The 24,454-nt window shown below is 34.8% G+C and overlaps 1 protein-coding gene across 41 annotated transcripts in view; it reads left to right on the top strand.

The window, feature by feature from the left end:
• ANKS1B (ankyrin repeat and sterile alpha motif domain containing 1B) overlaps window positions 1-24,454 on the top strand; it is a 1,028,420-nt gene that overhangs the window by 140,464 nt on the left and 863,502 nt on the right. For 20 of the 41 annotated variants that reach the window (XM_070254104.1, XM_070254098.1, XM_070254089.1 and 17 more), the window contains exons 2-5: window positions 4,639-4,720; window positions 6,079-6,159; window positions 15,029-15,185; window positions 20,758-21,054. In XM_070254104.1, the coding sequence (XP_070110205.1) occupies window positions 4,639-4,720; window positions 6,079-6,159; window positions 15,029-15,185; window positions 20,758-21,054 (617 nt within the window). The remainder of the gene's footprint in view (window positions 1-4,638; window positions 4,721-6,078; window positions 6,160-15,028; window positions 15,186-20,757; window positions 21,055-24,454) is intronic. The other 21 variants (XR_011433608.1, XR_011433612.1, XR_011433607.1 and 18 more) reach the window with 2 other exon arrangements.

The following is a 24,454-nucleotide window of genomic DNA, read 5'->3' as shown; positions in this document are numbered from 1 at the left end:
CTCTGCCCTCTGTCATTTGGCTGCTGTGACTCTCTGAGGATTCCTGTGCTATTAGGATATTTTCTGTTGGAATTTGGTTGCTCCTTTTTGTTGTATGTTGGAGGGAATATAGTCCCGGGCAAGCTCACTGCGCCATGACACTCACATCACTCCTGTGGTCAGTGATTTTTGATAGTACTGTTGCAGTTGTTTGGGGCACTGTGAACCACACTCATTGAAGATGGCAAACTTAAGTGATAAAAGTTGTGTGTGTTCTGACTTCTCCAGTGGCTGGATGTTCCCCTGTTTCTCCTTCTCTTCAAGTTTGCCTGTTCCCTGAGACACAACAATATTGAAATTAGGCCAATTAATGATCCTACCCTAGCCTTTAAGTGTTGAAGTGAAATGAATAGTTGCACATCTCTCACTTTAAATAGAAAGCTAGAAATGATTAAGCTTAGTGAGGAATACATGTTGAAAGCCAAGACAAGGTGAAAGCTATGCCTCTTGCACCAAACAAGCTGTGAATGCAATGGAAAAGTTCTTGAAGGAAATTAAAAGTGCTACTTCAGTGAACACACAATTGATAAGAAAGCAAACCAGCCTTATTGTTAATATGGAGAAAGTTTTAATAGTCTGGATAGAAAATCAAACCAGTCACATTTCCTTAGGCCAAAGCCTAATCCAGAGCAAGGCCCTGATTATCTTCAATTCTATGAAGGCTGAAAGAGGTGAGGAAGCTGCAGAAGAAGTTTGAAGCTAGCAGAGTTAGGTTCATGAGGTTTAGAGAAAGAAGCTGTCTCCGTAACATGAAAGTGGAACATGAAGCAGCGAGTGCTCGTGTAGAAGCTGCAGCAAGTTATCCTGAAGATCTAACTAAAATAATTAATGAAGGTGGCTACACTAAACAACAGACTTTCAATGTAGATGAAACAGCCCTATATTGGAAGATGATGCCATCTAAGACTTTCATAGCTAGAGAGGAGAAGTCATTGCCTGGTTTCAAAGCTTCAAAGGACAGGCTGACTCTCTTGTTAGGGACTAATGCAGCTGCTGACTTTAAGTTGAAGCTAATGTTCATTTACCTTTCTGAAAATTCTAGAGCCTTTAAGAGTTATCTTGTCTACTCTGCCTGTGTTCTGTAAATGGAACAACAAAACCTGAATGACAGCACATCTGTTTACAATGTGGTTTACTCATTATTTTAGCCCACTGTTGAGACCTACTGCTCAGAAAAAAAGATTTCTTTCAAAATAATACTGCTCATGGACAATGTACCTGGTCACGCAAGAGCTCTGATGGAGATGTGTACAATGAGATTAATATTGTTTTCATGCCTGCTAACACAGCATCCATTCTGCAGCCCTTGGATCAGGAGTCATTGGAATTTCAAGTCTTATTATTTAAGAGATACATTTTGTAAGCTTTTAGCTGCCATAGATAGTAATTCCTCTGATGGATCTGGGCAAAGTAAATTGAAAAGCTCCTGGAAAGCATTCACCATTCTAGTGCTATTAAGAATATTTGTGATTCATGAGAAGAGGTCAAAATATCAACATTAACATGAGTTTGCAAGAAGTTGATTCTAACTCATGGATGACTTTGGGGGCTTCAAGACTTCAGTGGGGGAAGTAGCTGCAGATGTGGTGGAAATAGCAAAAGAACTAGAATTAGAAGTGGAACCTGAAGATGTGACTGAATTGCTGCAATCTCATGATAAAACTTTAACAGGTAAGGAGTTGCTTCTTATGGATGAGCAAAGAAAGTTGTTTCTTGAGATAGAATCTACTCCTATTGAAGATGCTGTGAAGATTGGTGAAATGACAACAAAGGATTTAGAATTTGACATAAACTTATTTGACAGAGCAGCAGCAGGGTTTGAGAGGGTTGACTCCAATTTTGAAAGTAGTTCTACTGTGGGTAAAATGCTATCAAACAACATTTTGTGCTACAAAGAAATTGTTCAGGGAAAAAAGAATCAATTGATGTGGCAAAGTTTACTGTTGTCTTATTTTAAGAAATTGCCACAGCTATCTCAGTCTTCAGCAACCTTCAGCAACCACTGCCTTGATCAGTCAGCACTCATCAACAATGAAGCAAGACCTTCCACCGGCAAAAAGATTATGACTCGCTGAAGGCTCAGATGATGGTTAGCATTTTTTAGCAATAAAGTATTTTTAAATTAAGGTATGTACACTGTGTTTTTAGACACAATGCTATTGCACACTTACTATAGTATGGTGTAAATATAACTTTTGTATGCACTGGGAAACCAAAAAATTGGTGTGATGGGCTTTATTGTGATATTTGCTTTTTTGCACTGGTCTGGAACTGAACCCACAATATCTCCAGGGTATGCCTGTATTCAGCTATCTTTTGATTAGTGTTAGTATGGTTTTTCTATCAGTTTACTTTTTAGTTTAGTTTTATTTATTTTCTAATTTAGTTCATAATAGTTTACATCATTGTGAAATTTCAGTTGTGCATTATTTCTTGTCCATTACCATATAATTGCTCCCCTTCACCGCCTGTGTCCACAAGCCCTCCCCCCTTCCCCTGGTAACCACTGAACTGTTTTCTTTGTCCACGTATTTGTTTATATTCCACATATGAGTGAAATCATCTGGTGTTTGTCTTTCTCAATCTGGCTTATTTTGCTTAGCATAATACCCTCAGGTCCATTCATGTTGCAAATGGGATGATTTTGTCTTTTTTTATGGCTGAGAAGTATTCCATTGTGTATATATATATATATATGTATACCACATCTTCTTTATCCAATCATCAGTCGATGGGCACTTGGACTGCTTCCATGTCTTAGCTATTGTGAATAATGCTGCAATGAACATAGGGGTATATATGTTACTTTGGATTGTTGGTTTCAAGTTTTTTGGGTAGATACCCAGTAGTGGGATAGCTGGGTCACATGGTATTTCTATCTATCTTTTTACTTTTAATCTATTCATATCTCTATATTTAAAGCAGGTTTCTTATAGTTAGCATATATTTGGCTCTTACTTTTTAAAAAAATCCTGTCTGATGATTTTTCCTTTTTAACTAGGGTCATTAGACCATTTGTAGTTATTGATACTGTTGTGTTTAAATCTACCATCTTACTATCTGCTTTATATTTTTCCCGTCTATTCATCGCTCCATTTTTCTGTTTTTTCATTCTTTTCTTCTTTTGGTTATTTTTTATGATTTCATAGGTTATTTTAAGTGAGTAAATTGTATTTATTTAAACATTTCTCTTTTACCTAGTGAGTTATTTATTCATTAAAAATAATTCTTTAAGGGGCTGGCCCCATGTTGTAGTGGTAAAATTTGTGCACTCCGCTTCAGTGGCCTGGATCTGTGGTTTCAGATCCCAGGTGTGGACCTACATCACTCATCAGCTATGTGGAGGCAGCAATCCACAAACAAAATAGCGGAAGATTGGCACAGATGTTAGCTCAGGGTGAGTCTTCCTCAGGCAAAAAAAGAGGAAGATTGGTGATAGATGTTAGCTCCAGGTGAATCTTCCTCACCAAAAAAACCCCCATTCTTTAATTATTTTTATTTATATAATTTAGCATACATTTATTAAATACTGCTTGTATTCAGTGTTTAGAAAAAGGGTTATTGAGTCGGTGAGTCTTAGTCTGGTTTTGGAAGAATGGTAAGATATGATTGGTTAGAGAATCTATTGTGGGTTAGTAGAAGGGCATGAGGTTGAAATCAATAGGGCAGGATTAGACGGGTTTAGCAGGGAGAACAAAAGTACAAAAATTATAAGAATGTAAAAGGCAATAGAAAATGCTTCAAGGATTGATTTTTTTTAAAAAAGTGTTAAAAACCTAACAATCTAATGAAATTATAAAACATATGCACATTTTATCACTTTCCTGGTTTGACTGTCACTTTTTTAATTCTCAGAAGGTAGGATACCATTAAATAAAGTAAAACCATTTGATTGAAATAAAGTTTAAGATCAAAATAAAGTTAAAACCTTAGAATCAAATCTTTATATTTGTACATTAGTCTCCTCAAGATCTTCTTAATTCCCAAATAAATTGTTTAATTCTTGTCTAACTTGACCTCTCCACTTCTTTTTGGAACAGTTTCCTGTTTTAAATTGTATGTTTTCTCTTGATTTTATCTACTCCTGGACGACTTTCAGTGTCCTTACTATAACCTTTTCCCTCCCCTAGACTCTTAAATATTGTTAATTATCCATGGATTTATGTCTGTCCTGCAGTTGTCTAATTTTTCTTTTTCTCAATAGATACTTTCATATCAGTTCTCTGAGAGTTTCAGTAAGGTGTGGGAGGTTTTCAGATTTTAAGTTGCCTCATTCTATTTATTTTCACCAGGGATTTGCAGATTTTAACTAATATCAACCTTTAAGAGAAGGTTTCGCCTTGCCCCCATATACGTATTTTCCACTGAGGTATTTGAGTCTAATAGCCTCCCTCTTATAGTGTCTGATATCAGGCACTCCCATGGTTTTACTTTCTATTTAATATTTTTTTCTAACAATTTGTTGAACTGTGTTTTAACAAATATAATACATTCTAGTACTGTTGTAGTAATGCTCTAAGAGCTTTATGGGTAATGATTCATTTGATCCTTACAACAGCACTATAAGTTAGTACTGTTATTATCATCTCTATTTTGCAGATGAGGAATTGAAGTTCAGAGAGGTTAAATACTTCATCCAGGGCTACCCTCAGCAAGTAATGGAGCCAGGTTTTGAACGCAGGTAGTCTAACTTCAGAGCCATGCTTCTAACTAAATATTTTCATAGTCTTCTGGATATCCTTACTTTTACGTAAATATGTCAGATACTTAAAGTTCAGTGTCTCCAAAGCTGAAGTCAGTGGTTTGCTCTCCATCTGCACTGTATTCCCCCAAGCAGATTTGCTCCTCTTTTTCACATCTTAGTTAATGTCATTTTCCTTCTGGTAGTCTAAGCCTGAAGACTCAGCCATTCTAGACTACCACTTCTTCCTTCCTTCAATTGCTCCCTGCATCTTATTGATTTTTCCTTTTCATTAATTGTCAAATAAGTACATTCTACTCATTTTCATTGTCCCACCTTAGTTTAAGTCTGTTTTGACCTTTCATTTGTACTAGCTATTCATTCTCTTCTAACAGATGCTTGTCTGCTCTTTGGTACCTCAATTATCTTACTACTTGTAATCAATTGTTAGTTTATGTGTCTATCTTCTCCATTAGACTCTGTTTTTGTAAAAAAGGACATTGAATTATGATTTTATATGCTTAGTGCCTAGCTTAATATGTGATATACAATAGTTGTACAATAAACATTTTGCGAATACATGAATTAGCTTGTCATTGGATGTTAGTTTTGATGGCTTTAATATCATCACAAATATCAGATAAAGTCATTTTTTGGTCTACTTTTGGAAAAGTCTTTCTATGCCTTCTTTTTTAAAAGATAAAAATAGTTTCTGTAATTGTAGTGATCAAGGATAAAATGGACTCTTTTATATAGTTACATGTTATCTCCAGAATATATTGTGTAGTAAAATAATAACTTTGAAACTATTAGAATCTTCATATAGTTTACAACAGTCCAAATCTTCAATTATATTTTCAAGTATGAAACACTTATTATATTTTTTTGGTAGCAATTGAGCAGCAAGAGGGTTTGTATTCTTCCCATAATGCAAAAATATCTTAGAACTTATATAAATCACTGCCATCTCAGAGTGTGTGTGTGGAAAGAAATGAGACAAGTGTCATAAGTCTTTATTCTTTGGTATATAATGTAGTACCTGAATGTTAATTGCTTCCAATATTTAAGTAATGATATAAACTAATAGGGGACTTTTGGATCCAAATTTTAATGCATGGCAGTGGGCCTACATTTGCTAATAATTTCTGAAAGTAGTTGTATTCCCTAATAATTTCCCTGCATCAAATAAATGAAGTTATTTTTCTGAGGGGAATGCTTGAGAGATGGCAGTCATTTTCTTCATGACTAAAATTTTCATATATAACATGCTGCTGGCTGTGGGACTATCAGGCTTCTTTTTGTTTTTCAAAGCACGATTCTGCTTAACCATTAACTCTGCGCTTGTGCTTTATTTGCAGCATCTGGCGAGGCCCCAATGTGAACTGCACAGACAGTTCGGGTTACACTGCTTTACACCATGCAGCCTTAAATGGACATAAGTAAGTGCCATTTATCTGGACTGGAATCCTTTTGTATTTAGTTACATGTAATGAAGTTAATTATGTCTGATGATACCTGTCTCATGTTGCCATGAGTCCTCTGGGCTTAGATGAATTTGGAGAGGCACCAAGTGGCAACACTGACAAATTAAACTTGGTAGGAATGTTGCTGAGGATGATTATGTGTAGAGTGTAAACTGAGAGAATTGCTCTAAATAGTCAAATATCACACAGGGAGAATGAAAGAAGTGACAGAACCATGTTAGTCATGTGTAGCTTTAGGGATGGGATAAAACCACTTAATAACACCACCCTTCCTTTTTTGGTGTCTTCACCTAACATGAGAGTATTCACTAACAGTGAAATCTTAATAGATTCTTGCTATTATAAGCCATGGACTCCTGAGCCACTTCAAAATCTTTCAAATTTATCTAAAATACTTTTTGTCATTCATGATGGTCTTTCTGGTTTTAAAGTTCTTTAAACTATGGAATTATGTTTCAAATAATGTGCTAGTATATAGTACAGAAAGTGAAAAAATGTGTGACTACTTTATTTCCAGTATTGTTGCTAGGTAACCTAACAGTTTAGTGACTGAGTCAAAGCGTGATGAAGCCTCTGAATGATGTGTCCAGATCTCTTCCTTACTGTTGGCTTCTTTGGCCATCTTAATTGCAGATTCAGGGTAGTACTATGTTTCTTAGTTCTAGTTGGGAAGACAAACTGTTAAATCTGATGGACAGAAAATCTTGGGCCTGACCATTTGAGCTAATACTACCTCTCTTGTTCTATTTCAGCTTGGCGTTATAAGCACTTCTCAAAATAATATTGTCACAAAATGGATTAGCATTCATATCCCTCCTTAGTTTTTAGTGAAGTATTTAGTAAATGTTATGGGCTTATAAATGACAGCCTATGAGGTTCTAACCATTGAGCTATGTTTCCCTATGGCCCACTGCATAATTTTTAGTTTCTATTGGCAAAGTACAAAGTGAACATAATTTAAGTGAATTGAATAGCAATCATTAAGATTATCATAGATAGGGGATTTGACTAGCTATCTTCTAAGATCTCTTTAATTGCAGTTATTCTCTGAGCATTACATGTATCTGCTTTGCTTTTGTCGGAAGATCTCATTTAGCTTTTCTTTTTAACACTTTCTAGAAAGATTTTACTCAGTGTCATTCTATAGGCATTAGACAAAAGCAGGAAAATTCTTATACCGTCTCTCCATCTCCACTAGTTATGTGACCTTGAGCCATTTAATTAACCTCTCTAGGTCTCACTTCAATGTAGTGAATACATTGGCTAGATATTTTTCATTGTTCCTTCCAATTATAACATTTTATGGTATGCTGTGTTGGTAATATTTGTGGCTCAGTTTTGTACTATGGTGCTATAATTCTGAAATTTGGATTTTTTTCTAGAGTATAAGATTTCTTGACTTTAAATTATTTAAATTATCCATGGGCTTTTAAAATTAGAGGTCGTTTATTCTACCCTACTGCCCTCATTTCCTTCATTTTGGAGAAACAAGGCCATTCTGGATGAGTGACTTAGTGGCTGCTTAGATGTTAAGGTGGGGCTGTGTCTAGGGCCTAAGCATTCTGGTTCCAGGTGTATGCTTTTAACAGTTCTCTACCTTATCTCCCCTGATGGCTATATGCACATCAGTTTCCTAAACTCTTGCTGGTTTTTCTCTATCACATTATGTATTTCTGGGCTGCGTCCCATTATTATGAAGTGGTGTCTTCTCTTGGAATGCTAATTTTAAAAAGATATGGAGAAAAAAATGCCATAGAATTTGTCTCAGAGCCAGAGTGATTTTTCTTTTCTTTGCCTTTGCTGTTCTCGCTTAGCATGGGTAATGAACAATTGATTGTTGTATTCTTCCCAAGCTTTAGCAGACAGCGTGGAAACACATCATTTCCGTATTTGTTGCTGTTGTATCCATTAGCTCAAGATTGTTTCCATAAACATTATGATTTCTAGGCTAAAGTTCATGGAATCATAGAGCTGGAAATACTGTTACAGGGTCCTATAGTTTATTCTTTTGCTTTGAGCACAGGCTTTTCCCCTACCCCCAACATATAATCTAAAGCTTTCATACTGCAAATTAATCCTGTTTGCTCTTATTTTGTACATTTTATTGGGAGCTTTTATTTACCACCACTAGGTAATTCACAAATGGAGCAGCATTTTGTACCTGAAATGCATTATTTCATAATGAACAATTCATCTCCACTTAGCCAAAACAGGACACAATGGAAAATGTACTGTATTGGTGATTTCCTGGGTCATTTGTAATTATAGATTAGAAAATTATTACCTTTAAATGATAGAAAGAAAACATGGTCAGAAGAACTAAATTCACTAGCAATGATTCTAAATTATTTCAATAGATAAGTTAGAGACCTATCTGTTTCTCTCTCGCTTTTTAGAAAAAAAATATATGGACGATTCATTGTCTGTCTCATATATTTCTACTACAACTTTGATTCTCTTAATTCTCTCTGAATGGCAATTAGACAGCCTGCCTGCCAGCCTTCCTTCTTCCTCCTTCCCTTCCTCTCTCCCTCCTTCTGTTCTTCCTTCCTTCGTTTCTTCTTTCCCTCTCTTTCTCTTCCTTCTTTCCTTTTTCTTCTTCCTTCTTTTCCTCTTCTCTTTTCTTATATCCTTTCTTTTAAATAATGATCTTATCATTCCCTATAAGGTTTTCCTAAACTTGTATATTCATATTTCATTTCAGTTCTCCTTCTCTTCTAAGCAAATTGCTCCCTTTTTTTCTGGTTAAGTTTCATTAAAGTACATTGGGTACATTGTGATTCTTGAACGCTATTTTGAAAAATTTCAGCAATAAATTGTTGTTGTATCTGAAATATGTATGTTCTTTGGTATGTTTAGGGTTAAAATATTTTCTCTTTTTGCTTCTCATTCCTTAAGTAAGTTAATGCTTGAATTGTAGACTCCATTATCTATAATCCAAATTGCATCTCAAATTGGATATAGAATCTAGCTAGAAGGCTATCTGCTGTACTTTTGATTTGCTGTTTCATAGGCTTTCTAATGAAAGAAGGGTTCTTCCTCTAAAAATTTGTGTAATCTGGTCCATGAAGTTTCTTTTAATATCCTAGAAATATTGTTGGTCTCAATGTTTCTTTCTTGTATAAGGATATTAACCAGTTAAAATTTGCCTTTATTCACTCTATCTAGAAATCTATGAGAGTGAATTCAGTGTATAAAGAAGCTACAGTCAGAAAATGGAGAGTATTGTCCTAAAGTCTTTTCATCATGTCGAGCACATTTGCAACTTTATTCCAATTAACCAGGAGTAAAATCTTCAAGAAAGTCTGAAATCAAAAGGACCTTAGTGAATTTTAGAATATCCTTAGTTTGTTAATACTACATCCATACGAAGATGATTTGCATTTATTTCAAAGTTCTTAGGACTACCAACATATAAAGGGAAGATGGAACAAAATAAATGTTTTTGCTTATGATTTAATTATAGGGAAACTTGCTGCTAATTTGAATGTTGAACCTTCCCAATTAGTTTAATTTTGCTCAGAACATATACTGAACTTCTTAAAAGACATTTCATATTAATCAAGAAGTATATTTATATCTATCAGAAAATGAAACAAATTAAATGTAGTAGCAAAAATCAGTACTTTTAGAATTCTTATATTTACCTGCACTTACATATATTAGCGTCAAGCTGCAAAATATTGCAATGATTTAAATTGGATTATTATTAAATTTGATATTTTGTTTTGCTCCTGGGAAATGGAATTATTTTTCCTGTGATCCCATCAACCACATTTACTTTAGGATTTTAGAGCATTTCTTATTTATCAAATGCTGTATATCAGAAAGAATGCTACTTTATGTTTAAGATATAGGAATTATTTCTCTGCTTGCTCTTCTGTAGACATTGTTCATCAATATAACTTAATAGTTCATGGCAGGTGACCAAGCACAGTCAACATGTTCATTTGTTGATACGTCTGGAAGATATAAGGTGCAACTTAAATAAAAATAAAAAGTAATAATATGGATTTGGTGGGATCTCATTTAACTACTCTTTTAGTTTAGATATTTTAGAAAGTACTCAAAATTTGATTTGTTCTTAATGTGTCTGGTTGAAAAAGGTCTGTGTAATACATGTTACTTGTGATCTACGTGGATACATCATAAGAAAGATTAATGACAATTTGTTGACTAATAATTTATTTATGATTTGGTAAAACTGACAGGCACTCACTTGATCAGAGACATCACTTTATATTTCACAAGTATGTTTTTGTCGGGGAGGAAAGATAATTTTCTCTCTACCCTTCTGGGTTGTTGGCTGAGACCCCTTTGTGATAAAAAAGACAGATTAACAGGAGAAAAACAGAAGTTTAATAACATGTATACCTTCTGTGTACGTGGGAGATACCCAGGAAAACTGATTAACTCCCTGAAATGGCCCAAGTCACCACCTTAAATACTATCTCCAGCTAAAGACAAAAGAAAATGTTGCCGGTGGGTCAGCCAGTTTTGGGAGGCTATCAGGAAAAGCATAGTAAATAAAGGTAAGATTGGTATGCAGATTTAGGTTGTTGCCTTCTCCACTGATAAATTTCTAGAGATTTAGTCATCCTCCTCTTCCTGCTACAGAGAAGGAGACTCCCTTAAAAATGAGAGACTTCCCTTATAAATGTAAATATCCCTTACAAAAGACTAACTTCTACTCAGTTTTCAGAGCTTCTCCTGTGTCTGCAGTTTCTCAAAATAACCAGCTCAAAATAATCCTATGCCAAAGAGGCATATTTTGGGGTGGCATATTTTTCCCACCTTCATTTTCACATTAGAAATCTGAGCACAGCTAGTGCATTAGCTGGTATCTATTGTTGACCTAAAACAAACAAACAGCCAGTTATTTTACTAGAGAAATCTGTTTATTTGGGATCAGCAAAGAATTGCAATTCAGGATGTGTGGTCTTCGGCAAACCACAGGCAAGTCCCAAGAAACAAAGGAGAGGGAGGGTTCTTTTATTAAGTTGAGAGGAGCTGTTATAAAGGAACAGACTGTGAATTTGAAGTATAGTGGCTTTTCATTGGCTGAGTTATGGCAGTCTTTCATTGGCTGAGCTGTTGCAGGGCAAGGAGGGATGTCTTCCTTCCTTCTCCTAGGGTAGTAAAGTAGTATCGCTTCCTGTTGGAGATGCAAGATAGCGTCTCTTCCTTTTGGGGTCTGTAGTGTATGTTGCATGGCACATGCATGAGAGTTCTCTCTTCTGTCCTCCAGACTCCATTTTAAATGAGGTTTCTGTTTATTAATTTTCACACTCTGAGTAACATGAAAGGCTCAACTTAAATAAAAATTTAAAAAGAAATTTAAATTAAAAAATAAATTTAATAAAATAATTTTTTAAAAAGAAATAAAATTAATGGTATTTAGTTAAGATTTTAGTGTTTGTCAAAAAGAATTTCATAAACATACGGATTAGTCTTTTCTGATTTAGATATTAGATGCTGGTAACACTACACAATACAAATGATCAGTAAGTTAGTTTTTCCACTATATCATAAATCTTCCTGATAAATAAAGAATGAGTGCATATCACATACATTATTAGAAAATGTCAACAGAAATTGAACCAAGAACAAATAAAATTCTGAATGGTTTGAGTGAGAGTGAAAGAAAATAGGATTGATAATGCCATCAAACTTTCCTCTTTATCCTTTGAAAGGAAATGCTTTTAGGAGTTTCAGCATATTTTTTTATTTGCTTAGGCATTGAGAAATGAAATTAAAACCCTTTGCATAATTGTCTTTCCCTGATATATGAATTTGGAGAAGGCTAGTTTTTGATAAGTTCTACTTGTTAGAACCAGATATTTAAATTTATTGTGCTTCTTTTGGTATTATTTTACCTTTTATTTAAATGCTGAAATATTTCAGTTAAAAAAAATCACTGAGGGGGCTGGCCCCGTGGCCGAGTGGTTCATTCGCTCTGCTGCAGGCAGCCCAGTGTTTCGTTGGTTCAAATCCTGGGCGTGGACATGGCACTGCTCCTCGAGCCACGCTGGGGCAGTGTCCCACATGCCACAACTGGAGGGACCCACAGCAAAGAATATACAACTATGTACTGGGGGGCTTTGGGGAGAAAAAGGAGAAAAAAAATCTAAAAAAGAAAAAAATCACTGAGATTGCTCAACATTGCAGCAGATTGCTTTGAGAATAGTTTTTTTTTTTTAAAGATTTTATTTTTTTTCTTTTTCTCCCAAAGCCCCTGGTACATAGTTGTGTATTTTTTAGTTGTGGTTCCTTCTAGTTGTGGCATGTGGGAAGCTGCCTCAGCATGGTCTCATGAGCGGTGCCATGTCGGCACCCAGGATTCGAACCTCTAAACCCTGGGCTGCCAAAGCAGAGCACGTGAACTCAACCACTTGGCATCGGGGCCACCCCGAGAATAGTTTTTGATTGTATACAATTTTACAATCATGTCCATTTCTTGTTTGATTCACCCCAGAACCCTTTGAGATTGGCAACAAGACGTAGTCTCTAAATTCTTTTTTTCTTTTTTTTTAAGATTGGCACCTGAGCTAACAACTGTTGCCAATCTTTTTTTTTTTTTTTCTGCTTTATCTTCCCAAATCCCCCCTGGTACATAGTTGTATATCTTAGTTGTAGGTCCTTCTAGTTGTGGCATGTGGGACACTGCCTGAACATGGACTGACAAGTGGCGCCATGTCCGCGCCCGGGATCCGAAGCAGCAAAACCCTGGGCGACCACTGCGGAGCTTGAGAACTTAACCACTCAGCCACGGGGCCGGCCCCTCTGAATTCTATTTTAACAATATCTGAAAGAGAGACAAACGTATGAATTGCTCAAGATAACCAAGTTAGTAAGTATAAAGAGTTGGGACTTCGAACTAGATCTTCTGGTTCTTAGTTGCTTTTGTTATTCATAGGTATTGAATCCTTTATACCTCAGTGTAGTTATTTATTTCAGAATGGAGATAAACATATATAACAACTCTTGTAGTATCAGAGAGGTGAGAAGTGTGTGAACTGACAACATTCAAGTTTCCTTCTGATTTTCTGATTCTTTTATTCAAAGGTGATTTGCTGGAAGCATTTTTACTTTTAAAAGATTTTATTTTGCCTGGGGGCAAGATCTAATATTATCTAATGTTTCACTATTTATCAAGTGGCTTCTCTTCTGTGATCTCATTTAAAGCTTTGACCGGTCTTGTCCAATAGGCATTATTATTATTACAATATCCCCTACAGAAAACAAAAAGAAAAATGTAAGACTAAATAATTTCTCTAGGGTCACATCATTAGGTAGTTTACATAGCCGGGACTCAAATCCAAATCTTCTAAATTCAGATCTTATAAAATAATGTTGTTTTTTTAAAAAAAGAATGTTAAAATGACATTTATTCTTATTTTCTCTGAAATCTTATCATTAGAAAATTTAGGTCTCCTTGGAACTTTCTAAATATTTCTACAACATATACTTGGTCCTTTCATTATGACTTCATGCATTTATCCATAAGTCCAACATTGCAAGTTGAGGCTACATTCTGGGCAATGCATTTTACCAGTTACTGTAATTTTGTGTTGTATCATGTCTGTTTTTCTTGTGGGCTATCAGATCCTGACCTCACTTCTATTCAAACTTCCTCCAACTTTTCTCATTCGTTACTTGCATTTAGAGCCTGGCTTCATGAAATATTTAAATTTAGCCCTTTCTGTTACATTCATTCTCACCATTGTGATTTGTTATAGATGAGAAAAAATTTTAGAATATATTGTAATTATGTATGTATGTATGTATTTGTATATCTGTCTGTTTAGTATTTCATTTAGTGAATTAATAGAATTTGCTTCTTAAATGTATTAAATGTACAGTTTTTGTTTAGAATTACTGTTTGATTGATTGACACAAAGTTCAACATAATGCATACTAATAGTTATTAATTGATTCCGCCTAAGGATGAATATTGCAGTTCAAAATTTTTTACTTTGAAAACCTGATGGGGATTAAATACAGAATCCTTTAGATAGGATATATTATTGAGTATGTGTTGAAATTCTATCAGTGGTGGAACTTGTCTCTTAAGTGGAATTCCTTCTTTGGAATTTCCCTTCACAGCCGTTTCTTAGGCTTGGAGGAGAAAGTTGAAGGAGTGCAGAAGTATGAACAGCACACATTCAAAGTATGTTGTGTGCCGTGGCTGAAAAGTTATTAAACTTTTTTTCAACCTTTGGCTCATACTGCAGCTAGCTTGTCAGAGTCCCTTTCCTACTGTGCTGTCTGCTTTCTCTCTTATATGCATCTTCAATTCCTTTTTCCAATTCTCTAGGAATGATATAAACTCCCTAAATGTCTCTTGGTAGTATGATGACTTTTTTTTTTTTGTAAACAAGGAGGTTGCTCGTAGCTCAACTTTTCTTTTATGGTAAATCTAAGATTTGAGCTATCTGGAAAGAACTCCTTTTTTAAAAAAATGGGAAGAGGTATTTTAAAAAATTATTTTACTTAATTCATTCAGTTAATGAAATTAGATATATTTTGCCTAAATGAATTCTATTAAGTAGTTTCATTGGTTAGTGAATTCTCTGTGTGTGTGTGTGTGTGTGTGTGTGTGTGTGTGTGTGTGTGGTGATAGTGGTTTTCCAGGTAAGTAAAATAGCCAAATATGGAGTAGTCAGACTCTTAAACCCAATTTTATGTCTTGGTACCTAGAATGATTGCTCTAAATTGTCATCCAGCATCTAGTATACGTTTATAATCATTTGTTTAATAAAATCTGTGTTGTTCAGCATATTTTCTTTTCTGTTGTGTTCTTTTTTTTTTCTTTCTTGCTTAGGGATATAGTTCTCAAACTACTTCAATATGAGGCATCAACAAATGTAGCAGACAACAAAGGTTATTTTCCTATTCACCTGGCTGCCTGGAAAGGAGATGTGGAAATTGTGAAGATTCTTATTCATCATGGACCATCACATTCCAGAGTCAATGAACAGGTGCACTTGTCAAATGTGTGCTCATGCTATAATTTTTCTAGAGTTTTGTGAGGGCAAAGCCACATTGAAAAATGGATTATTTCTGTTTTTACCCTGGCAAAGACCTTTTCACTGCTGAATTTCCTAAAGGAGAAATTTGAAAGATTCTTTGGCATTTGTATATGGTGCATAGGCACTAAGTTGGGCATTTGTAAAGATATTTGTTATCAAGAGAATCCCACATAAAGGAAGTACTTGCAATATTTTTGCCTGCCTTATATAATCATCCCTTTTATAGTTGTTGAATATTTAAACATATAACAGAATTCACATTTGTAATGCGAATTAGAGTTTTTTTTAAATAAAATTTTAAATGCTAAAACAATGATGATAGCTATCATTTACATGATGCTTTACCATTTACATAGCACTTTCACAGTAAGTACAATTTGTGATCAAAATACAAAATACAGTGTATACAATTGCTAGGCATATATTAAAATAAAAATTTCCTGTATGTATATATATGTACATATGCCCAGAGTAAGTTGAGTAAAACACAGCAGCAGTATAATGCTGACAGATAAAGTCAAAATATTTGCAAGTACATAATATGCATATTACACATAATGGACATATTAAAGAAGGAATGCCATTCTTAGTATTCCAAGTAAGTAAGACCAGACATTCCAGAAAGTAAAATATTGTCCCCTAATATAGTATGATAACAAACATCTTGAGCTCTGCATGCCCCCTACTGTTCTCAATTTGTAAAACTATATTTGAAAACCAGCATGCAATCTAACAACTGAATTACAGCCATGGCATTAAGCTGCAGGTTGGCAGTTGTCCAATATCAATGCAAGTAGGTTACTCTAGGGCAAGCACATCTAATAAAGTACAGTTAGCGTATTGTTCAAATGGTTACAGACTTTGCAGGCCTTTGACTGAAATTCAGACTAAAGAATAAAAAGTAACACTAGCACTAGCTGTAAACAGTAAAAGGAAGAAAAAGTACATACATTTTTTTCCAACAAAAGGCAGTTGTAGAAAGAAGTGATCGTGACAAATGTTTTATTAATTGGAAAAGTATCTTATTAATATTTATCCCAATAAAAATTTTTATGTTTACAGGTTACAAAATACAGAATATTTTTAATGAGAATACACTCATAAATTCAGTCTTTAAAAAAAGACAGATTTGGCTATCTTTATCACCATATCATGCTAAAAGGAAACTATGAGAATGCTGTTCTGTTCCTCAGAAATCCAAAAGTTAGAGATGATTTGTGGGATGAGCCATCTGGTGGTTATGCTTAAAACTGCCTGAATGCCCCAAAGAGAACCTGAAATAGTACGATGGAAAAAGAATCCAAGGTTAAACAAGAGGATGTTAGTTTTACAAACAAAGTATTTTGTAAATGCCATGAAAATAAGAAAAAACACCTAGTATTCATTTATATTTTAAGTGGAAGATTTTAATGGCATATAACTGTAATGGTATGTTTTTAAAACAAACATTTGTTTTCTGTGCTATTGAACAGATCAATTAAAATATAAAAAATGTCTTTTTAAGGAGATTGGAATGCAAAATTCTTTTTTCATTTCTGTTGCATTGTGTTATGGTTTCTATTAGCAACAAATTGAAAATTTCTTGAGATTTTTGATACTACACTTTCAGTATTTGTTTGCTTCTTTGTTTTTATGTATATACTCCTTTAGTGCTGAGGTAGTTCTCTTATTCAATGTCATTTCTCTTAAAAGTTTCTGATGTGGGAATTTTATTTTTGTGAGTAACTTTCGGTTTTAGTTTTAATTCTTTTTCCCTCCCTGAATGGGACAGAAATGTATTAGTTAATTATAAACCTTTATGTATTTACACAGTAGAGGAAAGGAATGAAAATTGTAACTGACATTTATTGAGACATGAGATAGCCAGGTACTGTGCTAAGCTCTTTCACCTGCAATATGTTATTTAATCAATTCTCACAATCTTCTGAAGTGATTATTATCACTCCCATTTTATAAATGAGAAATCAGGTTCAGCAATGTTAAATAACGTGTCTAAGGCCACACATTACTAGGTGACTAAAACAGAGACCTGAACTCAGGTCTCTCTAATCCAGAGCCCTGCACAATAGATCATTGGTATTGTCTTCATAACTTCTATCACTTATGGAGTGTTTGGAGTGTTTACTGTATGCCTCACGTTGTGCAAAGTACTTCATCTCTATTATCTTACTAAGCAGCCTGATGAGGTAGGTATTAATTATTGTTCCTGCTTTATATTTGTGGAAGCTGAGAGATTAGGTAACTTGCCCATGATATCACAACTACTAAGAAATGCAGCCTGGATTTGAACCCCGGTTTTTCTGATCCAAAGCCTAAGCTCTTAACTGATATAGTTAACATCATAGCCACTATGTGGAATGTTAAAATTATGCGTAATTGTCAGGGCTTCATTCTGATTTCTGAAAGTTACCTTTGGTTTCTAATACAACTTTCTTTAAAAATAATTCTATCTTAACATTTTAACATTTAAAGTTTACAAAGCATTTTCCTATATCTTCTCTCTTTTGATTTGTAAACTACACTTTAAGGTTTATAGGGAAGGCAATATTCTAATTTTACAGATAAGATAGGTTCAGAGAGATCCAGTGGTTTACTGTCGCTAATAAGTGCATGTTAGCACTTCAACCTACGTCCTGTTCACCATTCTGTACTGTCCTAGAATCAATGGTCAATTTAGGGTGATGTAATTTTGAAAACAGAGTAGACCCCCTGCCCTATTATGGTTTTTATAGTTGCTACATTCTTCCTATCTTTTGTCAACTGATTTATTATTTTCTTTCTTCTGATGTGATGTATATTTTCAATTTACAGTTTTCTGTGTATTCATCTTTTCTTCTCCTCTTTCTCTTTTTTTCCTTTATTTTGATATTAGGGCAAAAACCAGAGGAGCCTTATATCATAAGTATATTCCCTTGCCATTCTCTAAAACTCAAACCCAACTAGTGTTAGATAGTTTCCATTAGTCTTATTTTGAAGCAAGATCTTTTGTAAATAGCTTTTGTCAAATAGTGTCGTTCTGCCACTCATTGTCTGGAAGTGTCCTGATTTTTCAGAGAACACTTATTTTGTAAAAAAGAAGAAATTTGAAACTTGAGGAACGTTCGATGTAGACATACTAGCAATTATGAATCAGTGCTTCATCGCAGTCTATTTCAAATTAGATTTTTTTAGATCACTAGTGAGTATGGACACGTATACAATCATGCCTTTGATAAAGGTACCACAGTTGTGGTTTTCACTGATGTAACAATCCAAGTATGTGATGATCACAGATAAACTCTATGAACATTTTTTCCTGAGTAAGTCTCAAATGATTGAAATAATTTTTCTTGAGATCTAAACAGTGCTAATTGGAGTTGATAGATAGCTTCAATTTTGCACTTATAATTTCCTAGGCTAAGGGCTCTGAAAAAAATAGAGAGGTCTTTGAGGAATCATTATTTCATAATTGGCTTTTCTTTTTCTCAAAAGGTGCTATATTTTGAAAAGTGAGATTGAATCTATTTCCAACCAAATGGAAATTTGATTTAGTCAGGAGGCGTATTTCTATATCATATTTTCATGGTATAGAGTAATAAGATTGATTTTCTTATCAGGCTTTTAAAACTTAGCCAGATAAGAGAATAAGGGAGTGTGAACCTGTATGTAGTCAGTCACTATGAGAAAGTAGATAGTAACACATTCCAACCAAGGACAGTAATGATGGAAGAAACAATACCTCCAGCTGGATTTCCCATCTATCAGATCTTAATTTTTCATTGACTGTCTCCAAGGAGTAGGTTTTCCCTCTGGGTGTGGCCTTCAATAGCCTCTTCTGATACTAATTTGAAAGATAAAGTCTTAAGCAGCCTTTTCCTAATGCTCATTAAAAAAATTTTTTTTTAAATTATTTTCTTGCCACTCCTTTTTTCAAGTTTTCAAATCCTCCCTCTCTCCTGAACTCTCTCCTCTCAACTGACTTATTTGCATTCTTCGGCCAGAGCAAGGCAGAGTTACTTTATGAAACATTAAGATTTCTTTGGGTTTGAACCCTCCGTTTCCTTTTGTTCTGGTCAGAACAGCTATCTAAGCAGCTACTTCCTATTCCCACTTGGTTGGTGTTCGTTTGGGCAAGATCTATAGAAATTCTGCTTTCAGATCACTAATTTCCTTTTCTTCTTCTTTGACAATATAGCAACACATGGCAGGCCGTGTGGTATTGAGGAAAGAGCATGAAGGGTTTTGGATTCTGACAGATACTGATTCCAAAAGATCCTGATTCTGCCTGGGCATGTAATTTAACTTTTTTGTATTTTAGTTTCTTCATCCATGATTGGGGATGATAATACCAATCTTGTAGGATCATTTGTAAGAGTTAAATGAGACAATGTATGTAAAATTTTTAGACACTCAGCAGATGGTGGTAGTTATAGTTGTTATTGTGGAAGATGGTATTAGGAGCACCAACGTTGGGTCTGGGTTTCCTAGGTTCAAATTGTGGCCCCAAAACTAAATGGCTGTATAATTGAAGGCCAGTTATACAACTACTCAGTGCTTCAGTTTCCTCATCTGTAAAATGGGAATAAGGATAATAATAGTATCTATCTCAGAGTGAGCATTCAGTGAGTAAACATATATGAAATGCCACTGTGCCCGGTACAGTGTTAGCTGTGGTGATGATGGCAGCCTCCCTTCTCTCTAGAACCCACATTTAGGATCATTGGATTTTTGTTACTAAAATTTCTTGTTCACATTTCTCCTGATTGACCCTTCCACATTCTGCCTGCACCATCTGCCCACATGGTCTTAAATGTCTATCTGCCTTGGAACTCGGTTCGATTTTCTCCATTTTAACGTTTTTTTATCCTGCTAAATTTCTGGGACAAGCTCATTGATTTTCAACTGAAACACTTATAAGCCGCACATGTAACACTTTGATACTCCTTGTAAATTGTCTGGGAAAGATCTGCCTCTCAGTCTACAATTGTATTTCAAAAAGATACTATTTAATCTTAAGGCCAGTATGTCTTCATTCTCTTTGCAAAAGAAGCAATGATTTGTACTTTTGTAGATGATAAAATGAGGCTTAATGTGGGAAAACTTTCTGTAAATCTTTCATTATCAAGAATTTACCATCTTAGCTGTTTCTTGGAAAGCCAGTCTGTTAACAGTGTGTTATAATTGTTATTAATCTCTTTCATTAACAAATATCATGGAGGCATGATGCACAGTGCAGATAACACTGACCATCTGGGCCCAGGAGGGCCACCGACTGACATGGCTAAATCATTTATCATTCTTGGAAATTGGAATATATAATGCAGGGAAAGGTTTGATTTTTCGTTTTGAATGATAAAATGTGATATTTTTGATGCAATAAATGATAGATACTTTATCAAATATAAAATTCTATTAGGCGTACTTATTAAAATAGATAAATCTTAAACTTACATTTTCAAAGCATCTCAGGTTTTAAATTGTTTAGATTTTGATAACTAATTGAATTTCTGAAAACTTACATTTTATATCTTTGTTTTAACAGAACAATGAAAATGAAACTGCTCTACACTGTGCAGCTCAGTATGGACACTCGGAAGTAGTTGCTGTTCTTCTAGAAGAGCTCACTGATCCTACCATTAGGAACAGCAAGCTAGAAACACCTTTGGACTTGGCGGCACTCTATGGACGTCTTAGAGTGGTCAAAATGATCATCAGTGCACACCCTAACTTGATGAGCTGCAACACTCGAAAGCACACACCGCTGCACCTCGCTGCACGTAATGGTCACAAAGCAGTTGTTCAGGTGCTGTTGGAAGCGGGAATGGATGTGAGCTGTCAAGTGAGTCTTCTTTTAGCTATGCTTTAAAAGTGATGATGCTCTTGCTTTTAACATACAGATGTTAAAAGTTACATGTAGAAATCTTACCATTTTTTTAATCAATCAAATTGTCCACAAGTATTTTTGTAACTACTAAATTCATGACACTGTGCCACACACTCTTGGGCCATATGAAGACACATAAGTCATAATCTCTAACCTCATTCTAATCTGAGGGCTATACACCTGAAAAATTATTACTGCTTGGCAGTTGTATGTGGTATCATTAGTAATTGTTTCCTTTCTCCCAGTATCTAGCACGTAGCCTGACATAACCTACGAATCCAGTCAAAGCTGAATGAATGAATGAATGAAACAAAGTTCACTTTAACATTTTTGAGTATGTGCTTTGTGTTTAATTTGTTGACACATTTAGAATCCAGTTCTCACAGCTGTCCTATAGGATTGAGAGTTTATTAAATTCCAGTTAAGAGATGAGGAATCAGATTCGAAGACTGAAGAAACTCGTCTAAGAATACATAGCTGATAAACCCAGAATGTGAATTTAGACCTACTGATTAAAGTCCAGCCTCTTTCCACAGTAATGTACTGTCTATACATGACTAACGAAGGAAAGATCACTATCCCAAAGGGCAATCAGAAAAAATTTTACTGGAGAGGTGTGATTTGAGTTGAGCTTTGAAGGACAGATAGCTTTCAGATAGATTTCCTTTCTCCACAAGGAAAGGGCAACCTGCTTTTATTATCTGTCTCAAGTTAGCCCCAACTCCAAGGTTAGCTTTTTAAAAAATTTTTAACGTTTTCTCCTTTTATCACTGTTTTTTTGTCTTCCAAGTTGGTGGCAGCATTCTTATCTTCCAGAGACTCTTTTGGTTCCCGTCATACTGTGACCTTCTCTGTATATTAGTAAGCATAACAAACTATTCTGAAGCTTAATGACTTAACACCGTAACTATTTATTTAGCCCATAATTCTGGGGTTGGCGATTTAGTCTGAGCTTAGCTGGGTAGTTCTTCTGTCTTTGGCTGAGTTCACTTGTAAGTCAGTAAAGTGGCTTTGCTTCAGGGATTGACTGGATGTTGCCTGGGGTAACGGGTGAGACTGCCCTGTGTCTTTCATGACCCAGCAGGCCACATTTAGCTTGTTCACATGGCAGTGGTATGGTTCTGAGAGAGAGAGAGAGAACAGGATTATACAAGGCCTCTAGAAGCCTAGGCTTAGAACAAGCATACTGTCTCTTCTGCCATATTTGATTGGTCAACCCGTCTCAAAGGCAGCTCAAATTCAAGGGGTGGGAAAACAGACTCTACCTCTCAATTAGAAGAGGGTGTGAATTATAAAAAGGGTATGAATACCAGAGGGAATAAATGCAGCCAGTTTTTCAAAGAGTCCACACATTCCAGGTAGAATTAGTGTTCAACTGTGGGGTTTCTTTTCCTAAGGAACTGTTGAGAGGTTGAATCCAGTGTCTCTAGGGGGTTTTTTACTGAAGTTTTAAAACTTAGGCCTTCCAATCCTAGGTTTGAGGCTCACACCCTGAATCAGAATTTTCATTAGAGCTTTGCCTCTATTATTTAGTTGTTTAGACATTTGTAATATTTTTCCTTAATTTCTTACTTTTCCTACTGTGGCAGTCTTGAAAATAAGCACAAGAGTTTTTTCTAGTCCTCATATTAAAAAAAAACAACTTTCCTCTCAAAGGGCTATTGAAATGATATGGATACATGTTTACTATTGGAGATGACTCACAAAGTTACTTTCTTAAAGTATGTTTAATGATAAACTAGTTGCTTATTGTAGAAATGTTTTATTTCTCTAATCTTGATTTACTGCTTTCATAACACTTCTGGAATATTTCTAAACTTGATTGCACAGACTGCTTTATAACCAAGGATTTTTCACTATGACTGTTTGAGATCAATAACTCACTTCATGTCTGTGGCCAAGATCTTTTTACGTTTTGTACTACATGACATGACCAGAAGAAAAAGTGTTTGGATTAAATTTTATATATGCATATGGTACTTCTTTTTTCTACAAAGCACTGTATTTTATGCTTTTGGAGAATTAAAGACAAAAAGATCTCTGCCCAAAATTTAGTGGAGGAGATAAAAACTTGCATGAATAACTCCTATACACAGCATGTTAAAATAAATACTAGGACAAAGGGCTATGGAGATACAGGTGAGGAAAAAAATATGTTTTAGGAGGGAAGACTTGAGGAGACATTGATAGAGTTACATTTGAAGAGAACCTTGAAAGTCTAATAGGACTTTGAATTTTAGATACAATTTAGCTTGCAGATGTGCATTATTTGGTTAAAAGAGTGCTTTAAAATATTGAATTTGAATGCTTTTGGATGGGGTATATGTACCTTCCAAGGTCCCAACCTCTCTCTACCATCTTATATCATTGCCAGATTCATTCCTTTTGCTTTTCTACTTGGCCCGTGACAGCATTTGTGTTTGTTGCTCGTATATCAAATGAAACGGAGGCAATATGCTCAGACTACTGTGAACACTTAATCAGAAGCATCAGGGCTGGTGCCTGAGCAGCATGGGCAGTGTCTTGTGTTGCTATACCTCTTTCATTGATGCTCACTCCATGATTTCATCTTGAAAGTTTCCAGGAAGTAGAGCTGACAAAATATTTCTAAAATATATCTTAATGAGTGGAATCTTCCACTGGATACAGTTAGCCTTAGTTGATGTTTTGCTTTTGTTATTATTGCTTTGTTCATAGAAAAAAGTTTTTTTAGTCTCATTACCTTTTTTGGTGAATATTTAATTTTATTATGTTATTGAAATTAACTGTCACCAAGTTTTCCCATCAGATTCACTGAAAAATTTTTTAATATCAAATTTGAAGTAGATATTTGTTGATTTACTGGCTGAGAGTGAATAATACTAGACAGTAACCTAAAACTGTTTGAGTGGCTTTAATATTCATTAAATTGCTCTAGTTAACCAGTTGGGAATTAGCAGTATTAAAAGTAATCCCATTTGGTAAATGACAGTAATACACTTTTAGATTTTAATTACGTTCAAGTTATTATGAATAATGCTTTAAAATTTAGAGATGGCTTTGGAGGATCTTGTCTTTTCCTTGTAATTGCAAATATTCTTAAACGTAGCATTTATGTTACTGTTTTCTGTAGAAATTTTGTTTTCTGCTTCATTTCTCTCTGAGCAATTTTGAATTATAACATATCTGAACTAGTGAGCAAAATAATTTAATTCCTGTTTGGGTGCATCTTGTATTATATTTACTTATAAACCCGTTAGTGCTAAAAGATTTCTTAATAAAGAGAATCAGTGATATTAAGATATTAAGAAAGTAGGGTTTAATTGGCCAGATTCTCTTGAAATTAACAGTTATTTCTTTGGATTTCACTTGGTTC

This window comes from Equus caballus, chromosome 28 (assembly GCF_041296265.1).
Source record: "Equus caballus isolate H_3958 breed thoroughbred chromosome 28, TB-T2T, whole genome shotgun sequence".
NCBI classification, from domain to species: Eukaryota; Metazoa; Chordata; class Mammalia; order Perissodactyla; family Equidae; genus Equus; species Equus caballus.
This window is presented reverse-complemented; position numbering and strand designations above follow the sequence as displayed.